General features: G+C 37.8%; 2 protein-coding genes across 2 annotated transcripts; one reads left to right on the top strand and one right to left on the bottom strand.

Annotated features, from left to right (window-relative positions):
* Positions 1-511: 511 nt before the first annotated feature.
* On the bottom strand, positions 512-4,331 carry maip1 (matrix AAA peptidase interacting protein 1). The gene is made up of 5 exons (XM_072686487.1): positions 3,989-4,331; positions 2,917-2,988; positions 2,709-2,835; positions 2,213-2,357; positions 512-1,277 (listed from the first exon to the last, which is right to left on the bottom strand). Exons 1-5 carry the CDS (start codon positions 4,292-4,294, stop codon positions 1,199-1,201), a joined length of 729 nt encoding a protein of 242 aa, XP_072542588.1. The 5' UTR covers positions 4,295-4,331; the 3' UTR covers positions 512-1,198.
* A 616-nt stretch (positions 4,332-4,947) lies between these two features.
* Positions 4,948-9,659, top strand: tyw5 (tRNA-yW synthesizing protein 5). The gene is made up of 8 exons (XM_072685246.1): positions 4,948-5,099; positions 5,372-5,526; positions 6,060-6,129; positions 6,645-6,689; positions 7,036-7,173; positions 8,225-8,312; positions 8,457-8,573; positions 8,952-9,659. The coding sequence occupies exons 1-8, from the start codon at positions 5,019-5,021 to the stop codon at positions 9,224-9,226; spliced, it is 969 nt and encodes a 322-aa protein (XP_072541347.1). The 5' UTR covers positions 4,948-5,018; the 3' UTR covers positions 9,227-9,659.
* Positions 9,660-10,051: the final 392 nt, after the last annotated feature.

Here is a 10,051-nt window from a genome sequence, read left to right as displayed (position 1 = left end):
CGACGTCTACGTCTTGCCGTTGTGGTGGCAATCATTTTGGCTGCCCAACCCCTTTAACGTGAATGAGCTGACATGTCGACTCTGTTTAAAACAGTGGTATTAGTTCAGTTTATTTAGAGTATTGAAATATTTACTCAAATTCAAATGTCTCTATTTATTCTTAATATTTAAACATTCTTATGCTATTATATAATAATGATTATGCTATTATTTAATCATTTTAGCAGTGGCATCATATTAATATGAAAAAGATATAATAAAATATGAAAAATAATAATAAAATGAACACATAAAACCAATTATGGTGGCAGGCCCACACATAGCAGGATAAAAAGATATGATTTTGATTGGGACAAAAAATGCTTGGAATCAGTTTTATATGCCTGTTTGCCATTTTGCCTCGCGTCTCCCCAATGAGCCACTTTGTTTAGACTTGATTGGCATGAGTCTGGCCAGTATTAATTCATGACAACTTCATCCCTTAACAAATTCAACTGCCAAAGAAATGAAATATACACAAAATCCAGGTTTATTTCACACAACCCTTACACAAATTTACATTATATTAAGGTCACTGTCCTTTGTACCATCTTTGACAAATACATGACTGTTGAATCTGAGCAACATTATGTTTCAAAGCATTTCACATCATCAAAATGTATTTTTAGGGTCAAAATAACAACAGAAACACATTTTCACTGTAAAAAGTAAAAAAAAAAAAAATCCAATTCCTTAACAGTTAGAAACATTAGCATGTATGTTACCATGGTCTTTTTAAAGTAGTCAGAACAACAACAACAAAAAAATAACTGCAGCTTTGTTATTAAGGTCACGTTCTATTAGCTTTGGTCACCTGGCAATTACACATTTTATTTGACCATAAATCTGGTTCACACTGAACCAAAATTACACACACTTCTTTACTGAGCTGCTTTTATGTTGCAAATCCCTAGAATTCACTGTACAGAATAAACATGTGTGTGCTGTGTGTGTATCCAGTTGGATCTTCCCACTGAAAACAGCACTGCACAAAGTGATCTAAGTATTTTTTTACAGACTTGAACAAGGTCAGCTTCACTAAAAGACCTTAACCAAATGTAATTTGAGCAAGTTGGTAACTTTCCATACGATGGTAATTGATGGCTAAACCTGCACCAAACAAATAACAATAAATCACACATAGACAGACTTAATGGTTTCAGTCCAGCAGGTTAGAGTGCTCTATTCTTGTAATGGTCCAGTCTGGTGTCACTCCTTGGGTAAACTCCCTTTGGAATCTGTGGAGATGTGTAAATGCCTGGCTTTAATGACATTACAAAAACATTTGTTTTTATTTACCTTGTACAGAACATGTGCTTTCAGTAAAACTTCAGGAAAACTTGAGCACCTGAGATATGGCATCATAATATTAAGTGTGTTACAGCGCTCAAACATTTGAGCATACTGTATCTGGAACTCCTGTTCCATGTTCTTTTCATTGTATGCCTGCTCTGTAGACCATGGCCTTACAAAATATACCAGCAGAGCTGACTAGGATCCACATGGCTATCAGATGAGGTAAAATAGAGCACAGCAGACAGTAAAGGATGTTTCCTGGTTATACAGCTCACAATTTGATGAAAGGGAGGCCTTTGCATTCCAATCTCTAGTCCCATTACAGTCTAATTTCTGGTTTTGCTACATTTGCTATACTCCAGTTCTGTCCAGGTTTTTGTAGCACACAAAAATTGGATTAGGAACAAAACAGAAGTTGGTGACCTATAGTAATGTTTTATAGTGTTCTATATCCATTTTCTATCCTAATGATGCCAAACATTCCAGAGAGAACTGGTGTTCATAGAAATCACAGAACTGGAGAGCTTTACACATTACAATTCCAAGCATCACAAAATCTCACTTTTTCTACACAATTTAATTATCTTGGTTTGGGACTTGAAATTTGACTTAATTAGAGAAACAATGAACTATTTTATGCAGAAGTGAAACATAGTGAGAAACAACACTAAGCTTTTTTTACATTTATAAATTAATTGAGAATTGCACACATAGGCCAGATCACTTGTGCAAATGCACATTTTACTAAATATTATTAGAATTATAATCAATTACAACATTACAAAACTGACGGGCATGAATCATCACCTTCATATCAATGCGTTACAATGTGCGGACACATTTTTACACCCCTTTTTACTTGCATTTGCATACTCACTCATAAAGTGCCGTGACCAGTCTTTTGCTCTTGCCCTCTTTATCAACGGTTATCTGAAAGACTTTTGCTCCTTCCACAGGGTCCCTTGGCAAATTGACGCTGGTAAAGTACAAGTACCGCATCAAAATGCTGACAAACCTCCTCCCTGACAAAGTGTGAGGAAACAGAGATTTAGTTCTGCAAGCAAGTGTTTATCATGTATACTGTTATTTATCTAAAAAATTCCCCCTCAACTCCCTAATCCAGGCCTTTACAAACCAAATCTGATTTAGGTAAGATTTACTACCTGTACCAAACTAAGAAGCAAACTGCTAAAATCTGTTTAGTGTGTTTATCAAGCAGGCAGGGATGTCATTAAAACCAAAAGTTCAGTACCAAAAACTTTCCTTTAACCTGGCTCTGTTTGGGTGTGTTGGGAGCTATAATGCAGCGGAATTCCTTACTGTATATTAACACAGGGAACTGTGCATCAACATGCACTGGTATATTCTCTTACCCTTGTCGTCATAGTAGATGCCCATGTCCCATAGAACTGAGTAAATGATCTCATCTGGATCAGCAAAGAGTGCCTTCTTGTGGCTCAGTGGGAGATCAGCACATTTGTCCTTCAGTTTCCCTACTAGCTAATATAGACAAAGAGAGTGACTCAACAAAAACTCAACAAAAACACCACCCTCCATTTCACTGTAAGAGCACATACTTACATCATTAGCGACTAGGCCTTCAAGCGCATCGAACTGACACTGAGACAGCAGGTGGGACACATGTGAGAAAGCCTGTAATAAACACATACATGCCAAAGGGGTGAGAAGCAGGTGTTCTTCGTCACTACGCCTACAGTACCTTACAGTAAACACTTTGTAAAATATGAGTTGTTTGTAGAAGATTTTTTTTTATTCATTCTGTATTGCAGAGCTCATTGTTAATAATTATTGCTAAAGATACATATTTATATTTATACTCATGCTATTTAAATGTTTTAATCTCTTTCCCTCTTGCCTTAGGATGAAAAACCAGGCTAGGAAGCGTGGAAGGCCGGCACAGCTACTCCAGGCTGGAAGTCTTAAGTCAAGTGTGCTTGTTGGAGTAATAGGACCACACTTTGATAGGCCTCAGATAGGTTTTAGCAGATTTATGAGTGCTTAATATAACATTTATAGTATATTATAACCATCTTTATTATTTTGCATATTCCCTAGAGACTTTCAGAAGAAAGCATATTTTAAAAATCTAAAATGTGGGAGGTGTAGCCACTTTGCTAAGGTCTGGAAGAAGACTCAAACTGTCCTCAGGAGGAAAAGTTTGGAGCTATGCCTGGAGGCAATTAAACCCAAGAACACTATACCAACTGTTAAGCATGGTGGTAGTAGCATCATGTTCATGTTCAGCTGTTTTACTGCCAGTGGAACTGCTTTTTACACAAGGTGGATGAAATAATGAATAAAGAGAACAACTTCAGAATTCTTCAGACTAACCTCAAACCATCAGTTAGATGGTTAAACCTGGACACAATAGGGTGTTCCATCAGGACAATGACCCCCTTATATGCTTTTATATATATAACTAGCCTTAAATGAAAACTAACCAACATGAATACTAATTTACTGTTGTAGTACTGGCTAATTGATTGATTTGTTTTTTATTTTTATCTATTTATTTATGTATTTTATTAATTAGCTATATGGCTATATGGAAAATCTTGCATTGTTAAAATGCCCACCAGTATTGTGCTATTCAATCTTTCAACACAACGGGAAGAAAAACTCTTGAACCCACGTGTATCGCCCCCTTGGTGAACTCTTCGAAGCTGAAATCTTTGTCGAAGTAAGTCTTGATCAGAAAGTGGTAGATTCGGGTCCGAACCCACACCAACGGGTTGTGGAAGCTAAATACAACAACGCCCGGAGACTGCCTGCCGCCATCACGGTCTGAGCTGTAGGACTTCCCACCGCACACAACAGCTCCTAACGGAGCCAGTCTTTTGGTAATGGTCTTATTTTGTATAAATCTGTCGAACTTAAAATATGAGTTTATAACCGCTGTAGTCCTCCTACAGCTCCATCTGAGCAAGGGCAGCGCCATCTTTCCTCTCCCACTGCCTGCACTGCTCCATTTCGAAGTGATCTAGCCTATACCCTACTCCATTTTCTCTAGGAGATCTGCCCTCGTCAGTGATGATCGATTATTTACATTGAAACTCGTCAGTTATATTCTATTACACGTTTAGGGTACAATCTTTGTCAGTCTTCGTAATTACACAACGATTATAATAACAATATAGCCAGACATTCTATAGTAAATGTAATTAATAAACTTGGTTAAATAAACATGATGTTGTGTTGCTATTATTATATTTGAGCTGGGGACTTTTTTTTTTATTCAGAACAAAATCTGAAAAACATCATTGAGAAACGAAGCACTGAAAGGACCGATATTAAAAATACTTCAGATAGAGCAAGCATGCTCCTTTGAAGTGTACTAGGCAGTACATAATGCCATTTGGAACGTACCCTAGTTGTCCGTCTGCTAATAAATCCGACAATAAACGTTCCTACATTTTTTAAAAACGTGTAAATATTTCCAAGTAACTGAAAGTTTAGTTTGACAGTGTACGTGATATATCTACAAATCAGCTATACATAAAGAATTAAATCTTACGGAGTTAAAAAAAAAAAATGCCCTCGGATGACTAAACTTGTTTGGAGGATGTATGAGAAACACAGTCAGTAGGTGCTAGCTAAGGCATGAACCAGAGGAAACACATCCGAGAAGTTATCTAGACTGCAAAGGTTTAACAGATTCCTTTATGGAACATCAGGAAAAAGTCAATGTGACTGTCTTCTCAGCTGTGGACAAAGAGGTCTTCCAAAAGAAGATCTATCCTTTGGTAAAATGCTTGAAACGCATGAAGCTAAATATCCGCCTATCACCAGCTTCTTGTACGAATTTCGTGGTCCACCTTACATACTACAGTTACAGTCTGGCTCCTGTACATGGGTTATTGTTACTGCCGCGGATCGGACGATTCAAATAATAAGCCAGCCTCAGACTCGTGTTAGTTAGCTAGCTAGTATGATTTGGTTTTGTACATAGAAATTTAGTTATCAAAAAAACAAGCTAATAGCTTCCCCACCAATGTTTCTGTGCATGCTTTTTCAGAGACGGCCAGCAGTACTTAAAGGAGTGCCTTTAGGGCCCTGCTTGGAAAAATGGACCGTGGATTACCTGACAGTGAAGGGACGCGATCGGGAGGTCAAAATTCACGTGTCTTCTGTGCCTCAGATGGACTTCTTGCACAAGAATTTTATATACAGGTGAGTAAATACATGTAAATACATGTTATTGAAAAAAGGTAGTTATCAAGCTTAAATTAATTTCAAATTTCATGGATAATTCTTAATAATTAATAATAATTATATCATCTTTTTTTTCTAAATATGCATACGTTTTCGGATGTCCACAGAAACAGTGTTAGAGATGTTCTGTCTCTGTTGATTATTGCTTATATTTAAATTTTATTTAAAACATTTCCATGCTCCACATTAACAGTACATACAGTTTTATCTAATAAAACACAAAACACATTTTGTTTGCAGCTAACCCTATAGTCGCATATCCTTTTTATAACATTTAAAAAGAAAAAAAAATCAGATTTTGCCTGTGCAAAAGTTTGGACTTTTGGCAGTCATCACAGCTAGAAAATGCATTTAGTGGAAAAGGGATAATTCAGTCTTGAATTGACCCAATTAATATTGTGACAAAAGCAATTCATCATTATTCACAATTAAAAAATCTTTTTAGTCTCAGGGTTAATCAGAGTCTGTAAATTGGCCTTTGTATGTTTCAGGACTTTACCCTTCAGCGAGTTTGTTCAGAGAGCTGCAGCAACAGAGCACCCAGAGTTCTTCATAAGCAAGGTGGGTCACTTGTTTCATCCAACAACAGCAAGCCTCCGTCCAAAAGGGCTTTATCAGTTCAGATGAATCTTGAAAAGTCTGCAGAGTGATGCCACACGTGCCTCCTTAAATTATTAGATTCTGTATATCACTCTGCTTTAAGATTCATTACTGCTGAGTCCTATACAACTCATTTGTTTGTTATATGAAGGTTGTCTTTGGCTGTGCGTCAAGAAACACATTGGCTTCTTTTCAGAAGAGTTTTTGTTGTGACTTTTTTTTTTCTTTTTAACAGATGGAGCAAGTTGAGTAGTCATGTATAGGGAATCTTGAGTGTTCAAAAGAAAACATCAAAATACGTTTTTGAATGAACTTCATTTTTAAATATGAAAAGGAAAAAAATATTACTGTCCAGTGTAAATGAGGCCTTCCAGCTGATAACACCTGGAGTAAATGACGAATTCAAGATTTTAATCCAGTTATTTAGAATGCTTTTTTTTGTGCCTTGTCTGAACAGTCACAACATATCTCAACAGGATGAGAGTTACTACCTGCGGTCACTCGGAGAGGACGCTCGTAAGGTAAAGTTGACTGAACTCACAAGTTACAGGTTGACAGTGGCAATTTATTATGAAAACTATTTTTGCCATGTCACCCATCTAAACTACACTACTGTTCAAAAGTTTGGAATCACTTGTCATTGATTGTTTTTGTTTTATCTTTAATAATTATTTATACAATTATTACATACAATTATAATGCATTATATTATTCATTTATCTTTATTTAACCTGATTCCATCATTTTGAGTGTGTGATTATGGAAATGATCAATCATGATATTGCACAAATTTTTAAAAAGGTCAGTTACATTTTTTGGGCAATTTTTACTAGTTCTAAACATCCACTTTTCTACTTTGGAGCTCAGGACCCTGCTGACCTGAAGAAGCAGTTCCCTGAACTGGCAGAGGATTTCCACATACCTCCATTCTTTGAGCCTGAGCAGTTTTTCTCCAGTGTGTTTCGTATCAGCTCACCTGGGCTGCAGCTGTGGACGCATTATGATGTGAGTAGAACCTTGTTGGTAGACTGTTGCTCAGCACAGCACTGTATCATGTGTTGTTGCACAGTTGATCAGGTCCCATCTACCCTGTCCTTCACAGGAAAACCATTGAACAGCTATTATTTGGGTGGTAAAGAAGAACCACTCCACCAGACAAAGAACCAATTAATCATTTATTTGGTTCTTTGAGTTGTTATAGTTGTATATAGGATCATATATTTTTTGAAAATGCGTGTATTTCTGTCTGTCTTCATCAGCGTTTCTGAAAACCTCTGTCCGTGTGAGAGCACAAAAATGACTCTAAAATCTGTGGTGTAACCATGCACAGTAGGGGGCCCTAACCTCACAAAGATTGATGTCCAATTCCCTCAGGAGGCAAAAGCAGCAGCCAAAACGGACTTAAATGCATAGCGATGATAAACAGTTTCTAATGTTAGAAAAGGTTGCGTAAATATCCAGATACGGGTGGACGGGCCCAAATGACTCTTGAAAAACCCCCTTTGTTTAGTTTTTGGGGGTTTCTTTTTTTTATTGGGTAGATTAAGAGTGGTTATAGATAATGAAGGGCTGTAGGGTTGCTCACACAAGTTGTGTGGGACACTGCAATTCATAGTATCAAAATAATGCTCTGTTGACAAATATTTTCTCCAATTTATTCAAATTACAGATTAAGAGATGCTTATATTTACGCACTACTAAACAATCTGATTAAATCTGAGCATTAAAATGATGGCACACTCAGGAAAATGTACTTCATATTCACCTATTAAAAAGGGGGCAAGAGGAAGAAGTCATGACCTGCAACTTTCCGAGGTACATGAGCTGGATGCTAGTCCTACAGCTGATGCCAGTTCAATCTCTAAATGAAAGTGTGCACAGTAAAGACTAGTGAGAGAGAGAGTTGTAGAAGGAATTTACAGCTAACAGTTGCAGCAAAAATTCTGTATTACACAGCAGTCATTCATGATTTTATGCGACTTGATGAAACATGGATTATCAGGCTGTGTGTAAACCTGGCTACTGTTTCCTGTTTTTCCAACAATGTCTTATTCAGGTCATGGACAACCTGCTGGCTCAGGTGACTGGTAGAAAGCGTGTTGTTCTCTACAGCCCTCAAGATGCCCTGCACCTGTACCTGTCAGGTAAGGGTCAAGACAGAGCCACAAAAAGGCTGTGCACATCTACCCTTTTTGGTTGCCGTAGCGTCTCTGTATGATTGAATTCCCTACTAAAATTACTGCTCCTAACGATGCTATATGATGTCATGTTCCTTCCTGTTTAAACAGGTGATAAGTCTGAGGTCTTGGACATTGACTCTCCAGACTTGGAGCGGTACCCAGACTTTGTGAAAGCGTGTCGCTACGAATGTGTTTTAGAACCAGGGGACCTGCTCTTCATCCCAGGTAAGTGATGTTTAAATTGTTGTCTCATATAAAGTTAAATAGCAAGTACAAAATATCTCAATTACCTCAAATGCAGTGGATCAAATGCAGAGTTTGTTATTTGCTTTGAATCTATGAATGAGCTAAGGCCCCACAACTGTGCCTGATACACGTATGCCAGCAAAACACCCACTAATGTGACGCTACATGGCCATATGGTGATAAACCACTAGTGTATTTGCCCTATGTGATATCAAATATTGTTTTGCAAATATTGTGATGATGATTAACAGACATCATACTGTATTGTTTAGCCCTTTCATTAGCTTATCATTAAGCCACAATATAGAAGCATAAAAAAATACATTAAGATGTTAACATGTGCCTGATGTTTTCCAGCTTTGTGGTTCCACAACACTTTGGCTCTTCAGTTTGGTGTGGGCATCAATGTCTTCTGGCGCCACCTTCCAATGGACAGTTATGATAAAAAGGACCCGTACGGAAATAAGGACCCCCTGGCAGCTTCACGGGCCCTGCAGTCCGTTGAGCGAGCTCTAGCTCTGTTGGAGGATCTGCCGGATGACTATCGGGACTTCTATGCCCGCCGCATGGTGCTGCGCATCCAAAGCCGGGCATACACTTCCCAACCTGCAGAACCAGCACAAGGAAAATGACTGTCACACTTGTTAACTTGGATGAAAAAAGACTCCCCATCTGTATCATACTGTCAGTTACTATGGAGAGTGGTTTTGATGCTTTTCTTTGTACTGTTGACTCAAAACTCATTCAGAACAGATGCCAATGGGCTGCAATCTTTGACATCAAAAGGAGAACGTCAAAGTATAACCATTACAAAACATCTACTGTGTCCTACAGAACAACATGGCAGCATGCAACCATATTGACACTGCCTTATTGGCGTCTGAGTGTTGGATCTAGGGAGTAAAACTGGCCCATCACTAGCCATCACCCTTCTACCATCATATTATAAATGCAGAATTTGAATGTAAACAGACCTGAGAGCATGTTGTAGAGCGAGTTGGTCTTACACTGTTTTATCATTTAAATGCAAAACAGTAAAATGGCAATTTGCTTACTTTTCCAGTCTGTAAGGTTTTCTGATATCCATAGAGATCAGCCTATGAGAACACTGTTTAACCTGGTTGCTGTAAATAGTAGAAGATGAACGAGTAGAAGATGAGCTGGTCTCTAAAAGATGTAAAGGGATTATTTTTGTCTTGGGGGGGGGGGGGAAAGAAAGGAACAAAATTTCCTAAATAATTTTGTTAAAAATGTTAATAATATAGAATAGAATAATATCTATATATCAGCATCATTATGCATCTCTCCCAAAATGAATCTTTTATGTCCACAAGATGGCAGCATAGTAGTTGAGGCGTGAATGTCAGTTCAGAGTGTTCAAGCTGTTAATGCCTTTTGCCTTTTAGTACCATTAGGGGGCTGTGTGCTGTTGAGCTCACACTGAGAACATTCTTTGC

This window comes from Salminus brasiliensis, chromosome 8 (assembly GCF_030463535.1).
Source record: "Salminus brasiliensis chromosome 8, fSalBra1.hap2, whole genome shotgun sequence".
Classification (NCBI taxonomy): domain Eukaryota; kingdom Metazoa; phylum Chordata; class Actinopteri; order Characiformes; family Bryconidae; genus Salminus; species Salminus brasiliensis.
Note: the sequence above shows the minus strand (reverse complement) of the source record. Positions and strands in the feature narration are given on the sequence as shown.

What these genes read in the sequence shown, in the direction of transcription:
- maip1 (XM_072686487.1), bottom strand. Translation starts at nt 4,294, where the DNA reads ATGGCGCTGCCCTTGCTCAGATGGAGCTGTAGGAGGACTACAGCGGTT. An exon ending in TCACCAAGGGGGCGATACAC is followed by an intron (nt 2,989 to 3,988) that starts GTGGGTTCAAGA and finishes TGTTTATTACAG; the next exon opens with GCTTTCTCACATGTGTCCCA. An exon ending in CATCTACTATGACGACAAGG is followed by an intron (nt 2,358 to 2,708) that starts GTAAGAGAATAT and finishes ACACTTTGTCAG; the next exon opens with GGAGGAGGTTTGTCAGCATT.
- tyw5 (XM_072685246.1), top strand. Translation starts at nt 5,019, where the DNA reads ATGGAACATCAGGAAAAAGTCAATGTGACTGTCTTCTCAGCTGTGGAC. An exon ending in AAAAGAAGATCTATCCTTTG is followed by an intron (nt 5,100 to 5,371) that starts GTAAAATGCTTG and finishes ATGCTTTTTCAG; the next exon opens with AGACGGCCAGCAGTACTTAA. An exon ending in CACAAGAATTTTATATACAG is followed by an intron (nt 5,527 to 6,059) that starts GTGAGTAAATAC and finishes TGTATGTTTCAG; the next exon opens with GACTTTACCCTTCAGCGAGT.